Here is a 17,839-nt window from a genome sequence, read left to right as displayed (position 1 = left end):
TTCCGCGGCGGCTCCTCGACTGTTGGTCTGTCTTGTCGTCGCTTTCTGCTCTCTGATGTGGTGGAGCCTACTTCCGTTACTTCCTCTTCCTCGTCCTCCTCTGCGTCTTCGGTATGCTTTCGGGTTTCTGGGGGACGGCGTTGTCGCGTTGTCGCCCAGAAAGTTCTCAGCAAAACTTTACTGTGCTGGGCGAGAGATGGCCCGGAAGACGGAGGTCAACGTCAGATCACGGTGCTCCGCAACCAGGCGTCACTGCCCGGCTCACAAAACCCAGGGAGATGCACTTACAGCAAGGTTTTGAACAGGTTCCCATGTATTCTCACTCTCGTCGAAGCCCTCCCACTTTACATAGTATTGTGGACCAAGTTTACTATGCAATCGATATTTCAAAATCTGTTCCACTGCGTATTCTTCCTCCTCATCGTCCGCGCTGGATTCCCCCGAGCCACTATGGAGTGACATGGGTGACGCTGGAACGGCTTCCGCGTTCCCGTTTTCTGCAGTATGGCTCGTCTCGGTCTCTGCAGCTGGCTTGCTAGCTGACATATTCAACATATTGGACGAACCGGTTTCTCCAGAGAATTGAACCTCGGCCGATTCTAGTTCAAAGTCATCGGCAACAGGTTGCGTCTGCCATCCACCAACGCTTTCCTCTATACTCTGCGAAGCCCCTTCTCCTACGAAATCATTCGAGAACTGCGTTTCCCCCAATTCCGGAGTGAGAGCGTCGCGAAAACGTTGTTGGTCTTCTTCATCGCTGAAGATGTGGAGCTCTTCGTCGAAGTGTATCATGTGGTGGCGTTCAGGCTCGCCGTGCTCGTCGTTGCCGTTCTGGCCCTTGCGCATGGCCGTTCCCATTGATCACGGTCCTGGGGAGCGATCTTCCTATCCGTAAGCTGCGTCGTTGTTGGGAGTAGGGATAATGGGCTCCAGACTACAAATGCCTTGTCCAAGATTTCACAGCCCGGTTTCGCGCTTTTGACGCCAAAGCTTTTTCTCGGACTCCTTTAGCAGCCTTTAGCTCAGTTGCTTTAGTTGCTGCAGGTTCAACAACTCTGAGAACTCCGCAATCTCCGCAGAAGGACACAGGACTTGAGCACAAGGAGGAGAATTCACTCCACCCGCAGCATGCCACCAGCACTGCCCGCCCCGGCCTCCAGGCTGTCTGCCCTATCCGCCCTCCGCTCCAAAATACTACCACCAGCCCTCACACACCCCGCCACGACATCCTCCCCCACAACCCCAACAATAAAGTCCCGCCGCACAGCGCTGCTCACGCACTACCCGCCCTCGATCGATGTGACGAAACTCGCCGCGCAGGACCACCGGTTCCGCGCCCTCCCGCTGGTTGATCAGTGGAAGCAGGCCCAGGCGGAGAGGGAGGAGCGGTTGACGGCGAGAGGGAAAGCTGTTCGAGTTTCCGGTAAGTTTTTCCTGGCCGTTTGCAAGTCCGTCGATTTTGAAAGTTCTGCGCTGTGAGGACTTTTCTGACCGATGATTTTTGGTTTTTGCGCTTCAGTCGTTACGGGAATGGCAAAGAAGCCCGAAGGCAGCGGTGGTGTCAAGAAGAAGAAGAAGAAGTAATGTGGATAACAGGCTTATGGCTGGAGCCCTCAGCAACATTAGGAGCTTTGAGAAGCCGGGAGCAAAACGGAGGTGTTTGGGGGATTTGGCTGTAAGACTGGGAATGCAGAGCAGTGGAACAGAGAGCGATGAATGGAGAGGCGAGGACGGGAGGCATTGCAGAGGAGGGGAATGGTGGGAGGCGGGAGCATATTCGCGGCAACCGTCGCTATACGATAGCACGCCGCAATACGATACACAACACCGTTCAACAAATGAGAATGGAAGCTGCCCCTCTCGTACCTCGTCGTCTAATATCGGAGTCAGATGGAATCTTCAGTCTGGCGGTGCAACAACGACCAGCTATTCTCGATACTACCGAAGCTATCCACTCACCGAACATACTGCTCATTGATGGAAGATAGATTATTGATCGCGGGGTGGGATGTCTCTCCTTGTACTTCAAGACATTCATCACATATACACTGCGGCTCACATGGGTGAAGATATCGTTCAGACCGTAGGTCTTGCAGTAAGCAGAGTACGCCTGCAGTCCGGGCTTTTCCAGACGAAACACCGAAGAACGCGTATCAAAACGATTCGCAAGCAGATTCGCAAGACACGCTTTGGACCAGCAACCTTGTACAGTAGGTCTGCTTTTAGGTCGGGCATTGGCAACAGAGGCAACCTGGACACCATCATCTCAAGGTCAGCCGGGAAGCACTTGGAGTAACAGTGCAACACAAGCCGCCCGGACGGAGCTGTACACTGCTTGAATGGCGGAAGATGAACTGAGTGCCATATTGCCCACGTTGTACTTGAGTGGGTGAGTCGCTACACGTGAACAACTGGCTCCTGCAGTCGAGCTCGTTGCTACCATTATGCCGCAAGTATCCATGATATATACGCTATGTTGGGTTGACGCCCTGTGATCCCAGGCTCGGCCCTGCCCAAGATGCAAACATCCTTCAAGCTCAAAGTGTAACTCATGTGTTGAGTTTGGGGCTGAACCAGTCCTATCCGTCCGATGTACGCACACTCCTTTCACATGTCCCTACACCCTCGACAGAGGCTAAACCTTGTGGTATCTCCAGGGCCTTATCAGGCACATAGTGGAGTTGGAAGATTCGGACACGGCTGATATCCTGTCCCACCTTCCTGACGCCTGCAAGTAATATTATCTGACCAAAGGCCACATTTTCCCGTTTGCAAGTCCCGCTGATCAAGCGCTCGCCTGCCGTAGATTCATCGATGATGCCCGAACGGAGGAGAAGACGGTCCTCGTGCATTGGTATGCACCCCCTCCCATTTGATTCGAAATCGCCTCATAACTGAAATCCTCACATGAAAACAGCGTAGCCGGCGTCTCCCGCTCAGCTGCCGTTGTCATCGCATACTTGATGAAGACACGGAAGATGGATTTAAAGAGCGCCTTTGCGTTCGTGATGGCCGTCCGGCCTAGCATCGGGTACGCCCATTCGACTCCCTTGCCGTGCTGATCGGTCAGGTTCTCATCCCTGATGCGATGTCCCCTTCAGACCGAATGAAGGCTTCATGCACCAGCTGCAATTATGGGAAGCGATGAACTGTGAGTTGGACCCGGCATATCCTGGATATCGGATGTTTCGGATGAAACAGATGGCGAAGGCGAGGCTGGAGGGTCGTGCTGAGGGGTCCATGCCCGGATTTGATCAGAGCCCCACTGCGGTCTCCGACCTGTCAGCGCCGGGTTCGAACCGCACACTTCGATGTCGGAAATGCCGGATGACGCTTGCCACCGGACCCCAAATCATGTCTCATCAACCGGATAGCCAGTCGATAGCGAAGCTGATGACCCGTCGAAGTAAGACACATCCATCCAACCCACCCCTACAACCACAATGCTCCTCATACTACATCGAGCCCGTGTCTTGGATACCCGGTGTAAACGGCGATGCGATAGACAATCCTTATGCGACAGAAGGAAAAGTGTCCTGCCCCAATCCGCAGTGCAGCGCCAAGTTAGGCGCTTGGAATTGGGCAGGTAAGTTCATGGCTGAGCAAAGGGGCCACACAGAAAAGTCTTGACTGATTGTCGCTCATACACGCACAACAGGTGTCAATTGTTCTTGCGGGACGTGGGTGTCGCCCGCTTTCACCCTGCAAAAGAGTAAAGTGGACGAGATCGTCCGGCGGTAGTCCGCGAGGCGTATGGGGAGCTCCCTCTGTTTCGACTGAGCTTATGCGTCCATCCTTGGATTGACTGACGGCGTCGCAGTCTCCCGTTTCCTCGCCCGTGCGATTCAGCGTATGTTGGCAGCAGGCCGACGCACTCATTGATTCAGATTCTCCAATGAGGAGCTATCACGGCGCCACTGAGGATATTCTATATCAGTGTGTAGATCCTACTCTCTATACAGGCAAGGTACTCCATAGAACTCTATAGACCTTCGAACTACTGATTCGAGCATGACGATATTTACACCTTTGAGCTACTTCCATCACGGTTTGAAGAATTGGACCACATTCTCCATCGCGGACCGGCTATCATCCCGCTGTTGAATCGTTGAGACACTGAAACTTGATGGCGAGGAGTTCCCCATATCCAAGTCAGTCGGCCTCGAAGTCCGCAATGCTTTCAGGCCACGGAGTTCCGCGAATACATCCTGCCAAGCTTTCCACAGCATCTCAGACATAGACATAAGCGTAATGCGCAGATCCCGGAGGCCACCCTCCTCTTTCAACGCCGGGGATTCAGCAAGCTCGTGTATGACGGTCAAACCCGTTGTCCATCGTTTGGTCCGGAAATGCAGGGTTTTGAGAGTCGAGCAGGAGGAGAGGCCAAGGACCTCGCTTGCAGCATCCACTTCCAGCACAACGCACAGACTCGTGAGGTGTGGTAACAGGGATAGCATGGGAGGCCCGGCGGGCATTGTCTCTCCTATATGGTGGTCGACTGAAAGATGACGGATGTTCGTTTGTCTCGCAAGAAGTGCAGACAGCTGTTTCCGCCAAGTGTCTGAGTCGTTCCTATGATTTCCACGGATACCGAAATGAGTCAAGCTGGCAGGGACCCAGTTGCTAGCCCATAGTTTGAGCATCCTCGGCCGAAAGCCGGAGTATATCATCAGGGATGATACGCCCCCAATGAATATCCGTTTCAAGCCTCGCAGCTTCCGAGCGATGAAGTCCTGCAACGCGATGTTGGACAGGACATTCCATTCGGCTTCCAGCACAAGAGTGTGCACCAGGTCTGGGTGCGGGATGCGGCTTAAGACCCTTAGAAGCGTCTCCACCCCAACGCCACGGCGCCAGTTTGGCAGATCGAGCCATATGGATCGCACTCGAGCCATGCGTGCGGGTTCTTCCGACAGTGTAAGGAAAAACTTATTCACTGCTGTTTCGGATGCCTCGTCTCGACTGAATGGCGGAGGCCGGAAATCCAAAAGCCGGTGCCTGCAATCATACTTCCTCAGCTTCCCAACTCCGTGACTCAGATTTTGAGTGGCATGCCGGGGGTCTCACCATGCCAAATCCTTCCAAAACGTATGCTCCAATGAGGCCCTTCTCCAATCTCTGCAAACGGCTCCAACATCCAGTATCGCCGGCCGACGGTGTCTCCTCGCTGGAATCCGATTCACCACGACCGTCGGGTGATACTTCTTTTCGTCACGGATGGTGCGAATCCAGTCGTGCTTGACAGTGGCGTGATCTTGACCTGCCTCCGCATATAACGGCCCCCACACTTCATTGGGGCCGTCGCAACGGCCTTCGGACCAGGGTGTGCTGTAGCCGTCACCTTCTTGGAGAGCATATGCCGGTTGTCTACGCAGTAAACGTTAGAACGCGAAACGGGGGAGTGGGAGAACACTCGCTCTGACTACTCACAGATAATGAAAGATGATATTCAGAATCTCGTCGGGTAGCCTACGATATGTTAAGGCCTTCTTCTCCCGAGACTTGGGCATTTTTTGCATTTAGTGCCCAGGAAGCGTAGCTTGTATGGGTGCTGGTCGGAGTGCAAGGAACTGCAAGCGCACCATCTTTTATTTATTGCTCACGTGATAATAAGCTGCTTTATTCACTCCCCTTCTTTGCAGCCTTCTTTGTTCCTCCGCCAAACAAGCCCCCGAACCCTTTGCTCGATCGTGAACACCCACCAATCTCAACACGGCAAACATGGAGGGTCTCCGCATTGGTACTTTTCCCGGGGAGCTCGGGCGGGCAGCAGTCGCAACTCGTGAGTTCACAGTCGGCGAACTCGTGTTGGTTGACCAGCCCTTGCTCACAGTCAAGGCCGAGCGCACCCCAAGCTCGGAATCCGCCCTACTTGCAAAACTCCAAAGCATCTTGGCGGAAGCTAGAGAGGAAATCGGAAGCCATGCGCCGGAGGGGGCTGTTGTGCCATTGGAGCTGCAGGCAAATATTGTAGCTGCTTATGCAGGAGGGTTAGATGATGCCGAAAGGGAACTTGTGCAGGTGAGAAAAGCGGAGGGAAGGGGGGGACGTTTGCCTGGCCTGGCGCTGAGAGTCTTCACGGGCAAACGGATATCTAATCCGACTCTCACAATAGACACATTTTGCTACGCCACCATCGGATGAAGAGCACGAAGTCGTCATACAGATTTTGTCGACTGTAGCATCCGTCATCAAGCAGCATACATTGAGCGAGTTAGAAGGAATCTCGACAGAAGAATTGACGAAACTGCTATTGGTTTTCGCTACTAATGCGCACGAATACGTTGAAGACGGGGTCCTTCATGTACGTTGAAGGCATCTACTGATCCGTCCAAGTTGAGTATGACCCTGATTGGTTGTATGATGTGCAGATTGCTTTGTATGATGTCGGATCGAAGTTGGCACATTCATGTGCGCCCAAGGTATGTGTGCGATCTAAGCAGCCTGTCCTGCCGACGAATTCTGGCCTTTGCCGATCGCCTCGATGCGGTCCTAATCTCGTTCGACAAGACAGTCTATGTAGGTGATGGGCAACTCCTGAAACACTACGCCTTGCAAGTGATTCAAAAAGGCGATATGGTCACGACGAACTATATCATCCGTGATGACATCCGGTATGTGACCGTACCTGTGCTTGGTTCGCGTGCACACGCTAAACAACAACCTGGACTTTCTCAGTGCTTGCTGGCCAACGCATCTTCGACAGCAGAAGCTACTTGCGACGAAGTTCTTCCATTGCCGGTGTGAACGATGTCTTGCATCCGATGACTTTAGGTTGTTGAAATGCCCCGGTTGCTCGGAATCAACGTTGCTGCTCCATCCGCAACAGGGAACATGGATATGTCAACATTCACCCTGCTCGATATCTATACCCCACCCTTCTTCGGCCTCGGGAGCCACGCTACCTAGGCACAAAAATGAGCCACCATTGTCTCAGTCACTCAAAGAAGTTCTCCGCTTCGAGCAATCCCTTGAGCTTTCCGTAACCACTGCCACCCATGAAGTTGAGTCAGCTCATTCACAACAAACGGGAAAGACATCCTCGGGCGCACTCCAAAAACTGTTCATTATCAACGCAACAGCAAATCAAACACTCGGGACAAATCACTGGATCACAGCCTGGTCGTCCGCCTACTGCGCCATGCGCGCCGAGCACCTCCTGCGCGACCGTACACGGGCAGCCGAGTTGGCATGGAACTGGGTGACGTGGAGTGAGAAGCGGATAAAATCCGTGTTCCCGCATTTGTTTGCGCGGCACCTCGGAAGTTTCGGAAGTCTGTCCGTTGGAGCTGACTTTGAGAAAAGATCGGGGATTGCACGGATGTGGAGGGAGGTGGAGCCGTGGATGAAAGAAATCTTCTTGGGAGAGATGGGCGTGAAGAAAGTGAGGGCACTTGGCCAGCAGGTGCGCGCGTTAAGGGAGCAGGACATTCAAGCGGAAGTACAGGCACCAGCAAGGCCGGATCAGGCGGATTGGCTGCCAGATGCATTGAGGCTACAAGCATCAGCGGGCGGCCAGAAAGCGAAATCTAGAAGGAAACGGAATCGCTGAGACTGACGCCGCCGTTGACGGCTGATAAGCGTCGCCAAATGTATGGCAGCGCTTCGGCGTATTTGGACATGTTGTTGCGAGAACTCGCTCCCAATCTGTCATCGTCAATTACTAGATCTCAGATATAGTAGGGAGATTTATGAAAGAGGCGGAAGCACTTTGTCGACACTGCCCATCATATACGGAGCGTACCCTTGACATGAATAGAAATGACTAGATACTGACCAAGTCTGAACCGCCGCCTTCGAGGTCCAACAAAGTTGCGTCCTCCGTGCGATGCGAAGACTGTGGCCGAACCATTTGGGTGGAGTCTGCCAGATTGTCTAGCGCGATCTGCTACCACCCCTTGACCTCAGGTCTGGAGTTCTTTCGAAGCCATGCGAAGGCTATGTCAATCAAATGTCCTACGTCTCGAACTGGTTCTCCTTACCTCTCCGTTCCTCCGCAGAAGCTGCTTCATCCTAAGGTCGTTGTTCGCCTGAAGATTATAGTCGCTCAACAGTGAAAATACGCGAATCCCTATCGTATCGCATCTCTGAATATGCTTCGTTGAATGAAGTTGCAGTGGAGATTGTTTGATTTTCTCTTGCTGTTCTGCCTCTGGAGATCTTCCAAACAACCTGACCCCGTGCTTTTGCAAAATGCGATTCCCAACTACGTCAGATTACAGACTGTGCAGCAGGTCGCTCAGACATATCAAACATTCAACATTCACGCATTTTCCTAGAGGATCATAAAGCGTTGAGATGCCTCGTGAGCATTCCGAGAGGTTATGACAGCTAAATCAACAAGGAAGGGCCCACCGAGATGGTTTCCCGAGTGTACTGCGACATTAGCCCGATTTAGCCCTTTGCGGAAGCAAGGTGAATACCTTCTCCTTTCTATGCTTCGTTTTCAACGCTGACAACAGTTTCTTCAGGTTCTTTCGAGGGATAGCTGCTATAGCGTTAGTGCCATACTATTCTCGCTTACCGCAAGGGTTGATTCCCGACGCTATAGTCCGTCGGCCATGCTCAATGCCTTCTAGTCCACTACTGGATCCCACCAATTCCAGCGAGGGCCCTCTTCTTCTGGCGGAAACGTTCAATTGGACCTTGCCTGCCTGCGCAATCTTCACAACGAATACGATTTCGAATATCCTCACAAAAGTCGCATATTTTCTCAGAAAACCCCAGCATCACACATCTGGAGACTACATTTGGGCCTTCTCTGCCCCACATCTTGTAGACACAAGACTTTGTGGAACATCCTACATCTGGGCAGTACCGACAGTACCCGCCTCACCGGAATCTGGCCAACGAACTTGAAAGTCTGAACATGAATAAATTGCACCTTGGGGTGAGCGTTCCACCGAAACCGATTTCGACGCGTTTTCTCGCTTGTATACGTAATCCTTCGACCTTGAACGCGTCGGGGCTAGACCTCCAGCATGACATCTCCCCGGAAATATATTGGACCACGAACAACGGTCCATTTCCCCGGGAACCAGCCCCATCGACTTATGCTTCAAAACATCTCCTATACACGCATACACGTACAACGAACTATTCAACAACGTCTCCGTCGTCTCCGTCCCCTTCTCATAACCCGTAATCGTTCATTATCCCAAGCAGATCGTCCGCAAACCCGTCCGTGATGGAGATTGAGGAGGTGGGGTTTGGAAGGGTGGGGTTTGAGGCCGTTGATGGTATCGGCGTGGTTAGCTTTGTTTCTGTTTCAGGTGTTGGTGGTGATGGTTGGTGCGATGGTGCGGTTTGAATGTCTTGTATGGCTTTCGTAGAATGTGACGGTAAATTCGGCTCTTCGACCACCGCGTGTTCGGGTTCAGACTGCTCCAAGGATGCTGGAGCTGCGGAGCTGTGGATGTCGTCCGATGATGCATGCGACTCCCCAGCCGGACGCCTAGTCTCCTGCACAGTCTCCAGGTCACTCTTCTGCTCGGCCTGTTCACGCCCACCATCGCTCTTCCCTTCAGTAACACTGATAAGAGGTACGGGCACGACCGTCATCCCAGACACAGACGACACACCCGCCTCCTCAGCAACCGAACTAAGTCGCTTCGGCGCCGGCGGCGGCGCGCCCATCGTCTCACCATCGTTCCCGTCCTCACACTTAACAACCCCCTCGGCAGCCGTAGCGGCACCCTGTTCCTGTTCTTCGCGCGCTGGGATGAGGAGTTTGAGGTGGCGGCGGATTTGACGGGTTTTGGCCTAGGGGGTTCGGTGACTGTGTTAGCGGCGTGACTGGAAGGAAGGTGGTGGTATGATAGTTAGAGGCTTACATGGATTTCTTCCATAAGAGCTGTCGATTGGGCGTTGGCTACTGCGATGCCGTTGTTCATCTCAGACCTCTGTGATGTAATGTGATCAGTAGTTGTACATAGACCGGAAGCGTGGCTGAATCTTCACCCACCTTTACGATCCTCAGAGCTACATCGTTCAACCGATTCTGCTGCAAAGACTCATCCGTCTGTGAGACTGTGAAACCAAGTAGGGAGAAACGTGGTCAGCGACGAAATCATGACCGCCCCACTGAACGACAGACAAAAAAAAAGAACAGGGACTAACATACCAGGCACCTCACCCAATCCGACAACCTGCCCCTCCAACGCCTTACACCTCCTAGCCAGCAACTCAACCGCGGCGTGTAAGTCCTGCGTCTCGCTCTGTCGTGCCGCGACTAGCTCTTCGAGGCGCGAGACTTCTGCTGATAGTGCCAAATCTGCATCAAGACATACTTGGTCAATATACCATCTCACGAACGAAGATATGAGATATGGGAATGAGGAGAGACACATACCATTCCGTCTCCGCCGCTCAAACTCCGCCCTATGCTTAGTCCTATACGTATACATCGACGGGTCGTGATTCTCCTTCTCAGTCTCTTTCTCCACTCTTTCTCTCTCTCCCACCCCCTGCGCCTCCGGCACCTCACTACTCCCCCTACTTCTCCTTTCCCCCAAACTCTCCAAACTCTCCAAACTCTCCGCCGAGAGCTGCCCCCGCTGCTCACGTAAATGCTCAGGCCGCGGATCAGTAACCCACGTGTCGCGAAGGACTTCACCCATGGTTGCGATTTTGGACATCAGGCCTGATTTTTTGACGATAGGGGAGGGCGGTGCCCGCGCGTGGGAGCCTGGTGGGGAGAAAATGGAGCGGGAGTGGGTGGAAGCGAGGGAGTCCCGGCGTTTGGGGGGTGCGATGGGGTGCGATGGGGCGCTGGGCGGGTTGAGGGGTCAGTATGGCAGGCTCTGAATTCAATCAATCACATTTTTTGTATGGAACTACGTACCTAGATGGTGTCCGAGACCTGGATCTCCCCCTACTCTTCTCCTTCTCCGCCACGCCGGCACCCGCACTCAATTCCTCATTGCTCGCCAGATACCCCGCCGAATCAACCGTCTCCAATCCATATCCACCCCGCGCTACCTCCCCCGTCGCCGCATTGGTATCAACAACTAAATTCTCGTAATTCACCGGTTTGCGGCGGTGCGGTTTAAGCTGCATCGGTACGTTTGAGGGTGGAGAAGCGATGAGGTAGGGGGCGGAGAGGGGCCGGTGGAGGTGGTGTGGTTTTGCGTGGGTGGTGTATTGGAGTGGGATGGGGGGGACGGGGGGTGGGTGGGGGTTTGTGAGGTGGGACAGCATGGTGGAAGGATGGTTCCGGCAGGGAACTTTATTGGGGGTTTGCGTTTAAGGTTCTGCTGGTGTGGTTTAGTGTATTTTCGCGGGCGGCGAGCAATCGTAATGTAGGTGGCAGACGGTGAATGCTCCCAGACTCGTATATCCGGCGTTTGGACGGTAAGAACAGCGGACGGCTGGGACACACACTCCCTTTATAGTTCAGAGAGGTCCACCGGCGGCTGTCTCGCGACACCCCTCAGCGGAAGATGGCCCAGGCAGGGCGGGTGGTGGGGCGTTGGGCACATGCATGACGTACAAAGATGACAGGAACAACCTAAAAACCCTACATGGCTACAGAACTGCGGATGATCGTTCTGCATCTCTACCCTATCTTGTACATGTAGTGCGACTGTAAATATTCCTCTTCCTCGACTGTACTGCTTTCCCAATTCTTTTCCCACCAGAAGTGATTCTCAAAGCCCGACCAGCACGGGGAATTTGACGGAAACGCGTTGAACCGTGACAAAACGTGGCTTGACCAGCAGTCTGACCAGCTTCGTCGAAAAGCAAAGGCAACGGCGTTTGTACAAATGACTCAGACTGTCTATACTCGTTGTTCTACGATGTATACACTGGAGGTAAGCCGATGGTATGAGACTCTGCTATGTACAATCTACCAGCGTCTCCTATGCTCGATGTACATATGCCTATTGTGCGTGACATGAAAATGATAAATGTAGGGGGTGCCTTGCCTCCCAATGTCGTTGCTTTGTCCGAGCTCTTCACCCAAAGAAGTTCTTGAACCCCTTAATCTTACTCTTCGAGCTCCTCACACTTCCCGTCTCCGAAAACTGCCCATCATACGCAGCATTCACCCCATGGCCGTTAGAATCCTCCTGCAGACTTTTAACAAGGTTCTCCAGCTCAAACACCCGGCGGAGCATACGTTTCTGCTCCACTTCCACCTCGATCAGCTTCTTCATCGTCGCTTCTTGGTTCTGCTGCATGGTTGCGATAAGGGTTTTTTCGAGGCTGGAAAGGGCGGCGGAGAGGTCGGGTACTGGTGGTCCTGGCGGAGAGGGCAGGGGTTGGGCGGGACGCACGGTGGAGGTGCGTTCGAGGGCGGAGACGGTGGCGTTGGTTTCGCGGCGTTTGATGGTTGTTGCTTTGCGGAGGGGTTGTTGGGTGTTGGGAAATTCACCCGTGGGAGTCGGGTTGTTGGTGTCGCCGTTGGCGGAGGGGCTTTGGTCGGGTGAGACTTTTAGGCTTCCGCCTTGTCTTCTCAAAGTCAGTTGAGTTGCTTGGTCTGATGGTATGGCTGCGGGGTTTCGGGCAACATCAATCAAAGCCTTCTTTGCATCGGTGACGGGCATTGGCAGGACGGTGACGGGAACCTTCAATGTGAGGGTTGGTGCGTCGTCGAAGTGGATCGACACTTTCATTTGATGGTGCACGTTGGCCGTTTGGAACGCCTCCGAGGGTAGCGTTGTGGGGTTGGGTCGGCTTCCAGCTGGGAACACGACTGAATGAGTCTGAGCATCGAAGAAATCTTCGGTCCGATCGTAGCTCACGGACTTCCAGTCCCACGATAGCAGCTTTCTGCTCACACGAGAGATGAATGTTGTCAGCTATCGTTCTCTGAGGAGCACGGCAACGGATTGTGAAAAGCGGGAAGTGACATACCTTTTACCCGCGTTGTGCAGAGCGTCCGACATACTGATACTCGACGGCTGAGGCTCATCGCAGTATTCGCTGATAGTGAGCTTGACGTTGTTGATCATGTATCCACGCGATACAATCCTGAAAGCAAAATCGAACGCATCTCCTGGTCCCAAAATGGTACTCGACACAGAGATGTCATATTGTACGGACGGGGTCACAGCTTCCCATCGGTGCGGAGCAGGTATCAGCAACTCTGCAGTGGGCCACACAAGAAATGGTTCCATAGGGATCGACACTTCCTTCTTGACTCGTCCCACCATGCCGTGATACGCGAGTGCGGCATGCAGATGGTACTTTATGCGGTGGGTCTTTCGATGATACGGTCCAGATTGGGACATCACTTTCCGTGAAGGTGGGAGCAATGGGTCCGTGGAGAGCTCAACGATCCACTCAAAGTCGTGCGTTCCATAGGGCAGTTTGCGCTCGTGACCTTCCGCCAGCACCGAGGAGTGGAAGTCTACGCAGACGATTTCCTCTGAGGAGGACGCGGACTTGCCCTCGAAAGTCACGGTCGTGTCAACGAGGTGCAATGGGTGGCGGAACGGTTGGGTGACGCGCACCAGGCCCCGTAGCGAGCAGGGCTCTATCCCATCTGTAGAGCGCAACCACATGAAGTTAGCGTTGTCACTATCGGTCGGGAGTTGAATTGAAGCGGTCTTACATTTCCCATGGAAGAACGAGCTATGGCCTTCAAGCGGCAGCTAGACAACCGAACCGCCGAAGAACAGGGTTAGGAGCAGAGCTTCACCATACTATACGCTGAACTCACAGACGACGTACCAGCTCAACCGAAGCTTCCTTCATGATGCCAGCCATTTCGTTGTTGCGAGTTTGCAACTTGACGAGGGTCTCTCCTGCCTGCTGGTTTTACAGACGCAAGGTTCCGAGTGGCAGTTTGGTCCCCTTTATTATATGGTCGAGTGACGTTCGTGTCCTGCTCTGTGGTGGGTGGCTGCCACTGGCAACTCGTTCCAAAAGCAAAGCTCAGACGAGGGCGCGCGTCTGTCGCTGGATGGGCCGCGGGGATGTCATAGATCCTTTCGCTGGCGCACCAAGCCACGAATGACTTGACGGGAACCGCGTGGGAATATCGGACACCCTGGACATCTCTGTTCGGAAGATGGAGGAATCCTCAAACACTGGCATCGGCTGCTGCATCTGCTGAGCTTGCTGTAGTACTACTATTATACACCTTGGTCGGTCGATTGGTGGGTTGCTCGTGATACTGGAGGCTCAACTCCGGCAGAATTTGGAAGTAAAGACAGGCGCATGCCCTCCCCCATGAGTGAGGTGAAGGCGGACGCCACAGAACTTTACGACGGTCCCACGGAAATCCTAGACGACCAGAACACACAAGTAGAAACCATAAAACCCACAGGCACTTCCCCTCAGGAAGACCCCAGAGAAGTCTCGCCTTCACCAGAACCAGGGCAAACGGGAGATAGCAGAAAGCGCACAGCAGAAACCCCAGCCGATGGTGAACGCAAGCGAAAGAAAGTTGCGGAGGGGCATGAAAAGGAGAATCGACCGGGCGCTGTGGCAAAGAGGACGCGAACGAGCGATGAAAGACCTACGTTTTCGGTCGTCGATAACGAAACCAATGACGAGATTTTGGACTTCTATCACCAGTTTCCGGGGTTGAAGGACAAGTACCATCTGATTTGCAAGATTGGGGAAGGTAGGATACGCCGAGTGAAGAGAGCAACAGCGACGAGCGAAACGGGGCGTTTGCCGAGCAAAGTGGGCCGCGGGGTTGCCCTAGGAGAGCCTTTGGTTTGCCCTGGGAGACAGAGCGTTAGCAAAGTCGGCAGAGAAAACGCCCACGCGAGCGTCAGCGAAGCGCGAGCGGAGCGAGCGACATTGCGCCAAAGGCGCAAGACTTCCCTAATCAAAGCTCCTAGCGAGCATCAGCGACCGTCAGATCTTTTGCGAGCGAAGCGAGCACCACATTACGCCAAAGGCGCAAGACTCTCTCACCCATGTATTGTTTGTTGATGGTGGGAGATGGTTGATGGTTGACGTTCGATGGTTGATGGATGATGGGTCGATGGGTTGATGGTCGACGAATGCATTGCAGAAATACGATTATTTTCACCAGTCACTACCTCACTCTAACCGTATCCTACCAATCGCAGGAACGTTCAGCTCCGTATACGAAGCCGTTGACCTCGAACACGACCTTTGCGACAACACCGCCTGGAGTCGACAGCTGACCGACAGGCCGAAGGACGACCCGTACTATGTTCCGCTGGCGAAGGCCTTCGGCAACGCGCCGTCGGTTGCATTGAAGCGTATTTATGTTACGAGTAGCTCCCAGAGGATATGTAATGAAATTAGGGTCTTGTCGACTCTACGGTGAGTGCTTGGAATGGAATGGCCTAAACCGCGACGGAAAGCCTGTCAGACGAATGCTCAATTATTGGTCCCCAATAAAGTGGACATCCAAACATTGTGCACCTTATCACGGCGCTACGGCATCAAGATCAGGTACGATTTGATCTCCAGTAGTCAGGTGGATGATTTCCCGCGCGGTCGTAACTCTATCTGACGCTTGCCCACCACAGGTCGTCGTTGTGTGAGTGGCAGCACCATATCATTTACTCTCACCCCGAACTTGCCCTCATGGATCATTGTTACGGACGTTCTTCCGTGTTTGAGCAGCTTGCCATACTTCAGGCATTCGGATTTCCGGGTATGTGCGTCGACCTCCTTCTTGTCTCTTCCCTCTTCATGCAAACATATTGCTAACACTTTCGCAATTCATCTCCTTTCCCATACATGCGACAAAACAGGACTTCTATCTCAAACTAACCATGGACGAGATCCGCGACTACATGCGCGCACTCCTGAGCGGCCTGGAGCACATACACAAGTATAGGATCATCCACCGCGACGTCAAGCCTAGCAACTTTCTGTACAATCTGAAGATGCGTACGGGCGTGCTGTGTGATTTTGGGTTGGCGCAGGTATGATTTGGTCAGCCCACCGAAGTTTGATGATGATCATGGTGCAACATCTCACTCCTTCACCGCGAATGCAACAGAGGGAAGAAATGACGGCCCCGAAGATCACCAGCGAAGGCCTGTCCAGCGTCTCTCCAGCGCCGCCGAAGCGCTCGAACCGAAAGCCTGGGTACATCATAAACGACCCAAGGTAAGCATCCAACCCATTCTTGGCTTTGTACTTTGCGATGCCCCACCTCGGTTGGGGGGGCTCACTTTTTCGCGCCAGACCAAGCGTCCGAGCGTCTCGCGCCGGTACCCGCGGCTTCCGCGCGCCTGAAGTCTTGATGAAAGTAACCCATCAAACATGTGGTATGTGCTTTCGCTGCTCCATTTTCCGCTGCCCTCCCTGCGTGTCCCTGAATCCGCAAACCACCCGTGGACCTCCCCTCTAAAAACCGTCATTTTCAAACCAGCAATCGACCTATGGTCAGTAGGCGTGATCCTCCTCAGCATCTTCACCGGCCACTTCCCGTTCTTCCAATCCAGCGAGGACCAGGAGGCGTACCTGGAAATTGCGCACATTTTCGGGAAACAGGCGATGCAGAAGTTGGCTTTGCAGTTTCGTACGTTCCTCTCCCATCTACTCTGTGTTCCGCCTCACTTCCTCGACTCCTCACGCTGACCCTTCCCTCACTCACACGCAGGCCGCCACCTCGAAACCAATATCCCATCCGTCGACGCTCCCATGCCCTTCGAAACCCTCTGCGAGCGCCTGCACAGCCGTCGCGCGAAAGAGATCCCGCCCGAGGGGTATGATCTGCTCAAGAGGTTGCTGGCGCTGCATCCTGAGGAGAGGATTACGGCGGCTGAGGCTTGTATGCATCCGTTTTTGGCGGGGGGTGATGGTGGTAGGGCGACGGAGTAGGGGTGGAAGGTGGATGTCCGTTTTTGGGGTTTTTGGGGAAGAGGCCAGCAGTTGGCTACTGGGAAGGGTTGGGAGACTGCGGTCCGAACTCATGTGCGGTAGTACTATGTATGACACGGCATATTCAGTTTTCTGTATGAACAAGGAATGCGGGATCAGGACGTACTGTAAATATAGAATCTGCCTAGTTTCATATGAGCCATTTAGAAACATGGGACATCTATCATGAGATATCTACTCCTCGTCACTATCGTCGTCGCGCGCTTTATACAACATCTTGCTAGCATCCATATCTTCAAGAACGATACCCTCGACAAATTTTGCCGTTGCAAATAACCGGTCCCTGGGTAATGGAAACCAATGTCGCAGTCGTCGCCGATCTCTCGCTTCGTTCACCTACTCAAAAATTGCTGCTATCCGCGGTTATCACTCCTGATAGCTGGCTCCAGCCGTGTGCCGCTACCTACGGTATATTAGTCAGAATCCTCGAGGATAGGTTCTAAGACCTTGCGAAGCAGAAGCGGGTTTCGGGATGGGGTCATGGCAGGAGCGCTTGAAAGGCAAATCGATCACTTTTTCGCAGGCAGCTTCTATATCGACATTGAGAATTGCCGAGAACACCTTCAGAGTGACAGGACCGCGTCGGAGTGACAATGGAGCTGCGCCACTTTTGAATTTCCAAAGGGTGATTGCCGCCTGAGAATCAACTATAGCAAGCACTCCGCCCGTCGTCGCCCGTTCACCCCGCCATAAGGAATCACGCGCATCTTGCGTTCTGCTGTGCCGCCCCTTATCAAACACTCAACGCCTCAGCCAGCATATCTTCATTCCCGCCCTCCTAGCGTCCCAGCAGGCCGTCGAAGCATCTGGGTTGCCAACACGGACGTACGGTCTTTCCTGGGACTTTCGGTTTGCTCCGCCCTCCGCTGACCAACTCGCGGAACAAGCCCTTGCGAACACCCTCTAGACCAAGCCAGAAATACCTCGGCAACAGTTGGAAGCGCTTTTCGATTGGCGATGCCTCACCCCGGCGTAAACGTTCCTCGCGTGGAAATCCCGCGGTCGTCATTGC

General features: G+C 53.6%; 6 protein-coding genes across 6 annotated transcripts; 3 read left to right on the top strand and 3 right to left on the bottom strand.

Moving 5' to 3' along the window:
* Positions 1 to 1,128: 1,128 nt before the first annotated feature.
* Positions 1,129 to 3,741, top strand: EV422DRAFT_568625 (protein-tyrosine phosphatase-like protein; the record flags this gene model as incomplete). Its single annotated transcript, XM_053072668.1, has 8 exons — positions 1,129 to 1,423; positions 1,520 to 1,580; positions 2,502 to 2,592; positions 2,658 to 2,734; positions 2,807 to 2,854; positions 2,918 to 3,031; positions 3,102 to 3,586; positions 3,659 to 3,741. 8 exons carry the CDS (start codon positions 1,129 to 1,131, stop codon positions 3,739 to 3,741), a joined length of 1,254 nt encoding a protein of 417 aa, XP_052924523.1.
* Positions 3,742 to 3,836: 95 nt separating this feature from the next.
* Positions 3,837 to 5,633, bottom strand: EV422DRAFT_101877 (uncharacterized protein). Its single transcript, XM_053064527.1, has 3 exons — positions 5,431 to 5,633; positions 5,068 to 5,367; positions 3,837 to 4,998 (listed from the first exon to the last, which is right to left on the bottom strand). The coding sequence occupies exons 1-3, from the start codon at positions 5,517 to 5,519 to the stop codon at positions 4,044 to 4,046; spliced, it is 1,344 nt and encodes a 447-aa protein (XP_052924522.1). The 5' UTR covers positions 5,520 to 5,633; the 3' UTR covers positions 3,837 to 4,043.
* On the top strand, positions 5,474 to 7,829 carry EV422DRAFT_101825 (uncharacterized protein). The gene is made up of 6 exons (XM_053064525.1): positions 5,474 to 5,542; positions 5,643 to 6,021; positions 6,116 to 6,304; positions 6,372 to 6,422; positions 6,511 to 6,614; positions 6,679 to 7,829. Exons 2-6 carry the CDS (start codon positions 5,722 to 5,724, stop codon positions 7,550 to 7,552), a joined length of 1,518 nt encoding a protein of 505 aa, XP_052924521.1. The 5' UTR covers positions 5,474 to 5,542; positions 5,643 to 5,721; the 3' UTR covers positions 7,553 to 7,829.
* Positions 7,830 to 8,995: 1,166 nt separating this feature from the next.
* Positions 8,996 to 11,293, bottom strand: EV422DRAFT_101852 (uncharacterized protein). Its single transcript, XM_053064526.1, has 6 exons — positions 10,844 to 11,293; positions 10,352 to 10,770; positions 10,124 to 10,273; positions 9,965 to 10,029; positions 9,834 to 9,902; positions 8,996 to 9,762 (listed from the first exon to the last, which is right to left on the bottom strand). The coding sequence occupies exons 1-6, from the start codon at positions 11,197 to 11,199 to the stop codon at positions 9,133 to 9,135; spliced, it is 1,689 nt and encodes a 562-aa protein (XP_052924520.1). The 5' UTR covers positions 11,200 to 11,293; the 3' UTR covers positions 8,996 to 9,132.
* Positions 11,294 to 11,722: 429 nt separating this feature from the next.
* Positions 11,723 to 13,890, bottom strand: EV422DRAFT_533830 (uncharacterized protein). The gene is made up of 4 exons (XM_053070624.1): positions 13,678 to 13,890; positions 13,559 to 13,598; positions 12,859 to 13,489; positions 11,723 to 12,774 (listed from the first exon to the last, which is right to left on the bottom strand). The coding sequence occupies exons 1-4, from the start codon at positions 13,711 to 13,713 to the stop codon at positions 11,958 to 11,960; spliced, it is 1,524 nt and encodes a 507-aa protein (XP_052924519.1). The 5' UTR covers positions 13,714 to 13,890; the 3' UTR covers positions 11,723 to 11,957.
* A 288-nt stretch (positions 13,891 to 14,178) lies between these two features.
* Positions 14,179 to 16,767, top strand: EV422DRAFT_568620 (kinase-like domain-containing protein; the record flags this gene model as incomplete). The annotated part of the gene is made up of 10 exons (XM_053072667.1): positions 14,179 to 14,575; positions 15,033 to 15,252; positions 15,333 to 15,384; positions 15,462 to 15,472; positions 15,559 to 15,589; positions 15,690 to 15,863; positions 15,941 to 16,050; positions 16,129 to 16,211; positions 16,316 to 16,465; positions 16,547 to 16,767. The coding sequence occupies 10 exons, from the start codon at positions 14,179 to 14,181 to the stop codon at positions 16,765 to 16,767; spliced, it is 1,449 nt and encodes a 482-aa protein (XP_052924518.1).
* Positions 16,768 to 17,839: the final 1,072 nt, after the last annotated feature.

The sequence above is a fragment of the Fimicolochytrium jonesii genome, assembly GCF_025526975.1.
Source record: "Fimicolochytrium jonesii strain JEL569 chromosome Unknown EV422scaffold_16, whole genome shotgun sequence".
Classification (NCBI taxonomy): domain Eukaryota; kingdom Fungi; phylum Chytridiomycota; class Chytridiomycetes; order Spizellomycetales; family Powellomycetaceae; genus Fimicolochytrium; species Fimicolochytrium jonesii.
The sequence above is the reverse complement of the archived record's forward strand: the minus strand, read 5'-3'. Positions and strand labels throughout refer to the sequence as shown.

What these genes read in the sequence shown, in the direction of transcription:
- EV422DRAFT_101877 (XM_053064527.1), bottom strand. Translation starts at nt 5,519, where the DNA reads ATGCAAAAAATGCCCAAGTCTCGGGAGAAGAAGGCCTTAACATATCGT. An exon ending in AATATCATCTTTCATTATCT is followed by an intron (nt 5,368 to 5,430) that starts GTGAGTAGTCAG and finishes TTTACTGCGTAG; the next exon opens with ACAACCGGCATATGCTCTCC. An exon ending in TTTTGGAAGGATTTGGCATG is followed by an intron (nt 4,999 to 5,067) that starts GTGAGACCCCCG and finishes GTATGATTGCAG; the next exon opens with GCACCGGCTTTTGGATTTCC.
- EV422DRAFT_101825 (XM_053064525.1), top strand. Translation starts at nt 5,722, where the DNA reads ATGGAGGGTCTCCGCATTGGTACTTTTCCCGGGGAGCTCGGGCGGGCA. An exon ending in TTGAAGACGGGGTCCTTCAT is followed by an intron (nt 6,305 to 6,371) that starts GTACGTTGAAGG and finishes TATGATGTGCAG; the next exon opens with ATTGCTTTGTATGATGTCGG. An exon ending in CACATTCATGTGCGCCCAAG is followed by an intron (nt 6,423 to 6,510) that starts GTATGTGTGCGA and finishes TCGTTCGACAAG; the next exon opens with ACAGTCTATGTAGGTGATGG.
- EV422DRAFT_101852 (XM_053064526.1), bottom strand. Translation starts at nt 11,199, where the DNA reads ATGCTGTCCCACCTCACAAACCCCCACCCACCCCCCGTCCCCCCCATC. An exon ending in AGGTCTCGGACACCATCTAG is followed by an intron (nt 10,771 to 10,843) that starts GTACGTAGTTCC and finishes CAACCCGCCCAG; the next exon opens with CGCCCCATCGCACCCCATCG. An exon ending in CTCTTATGGAAGAAATCCAT is followed by an intron (nt 9,763 to 9,833) that starts GTAAGCCTCTAA and finishes CGAACCCCCTAG; the next exon opens with GCCAAAACCCGTCAAATCCG.
- EV422DRAFT_533830 (XM_053070624.1), bottom strand. Translation starts at nt 13,713, where the DNA reads ATGGCTGGCATCATGAAGGAAGCTTCGGTTGAGCTG. An exon ending in AGGAAGCTTCGGTTGAGCTG is followed by an intron (nt 13,599 to 13,677) that starts GTACGTCGTCTG and finishes TCGGTTGTCTAG; the next exon opens with CTGCCGCTTGAAGGCCATAG. An exon ending in CTGCACAACGCGGGTAAAAG is followed by an intron (nt 12,775 to 12,858) that starts GTATGTCACTTC and finishes TCGTGTGAGCAG; the next exon opens with AAAGCTGCTATCGTGGGACT.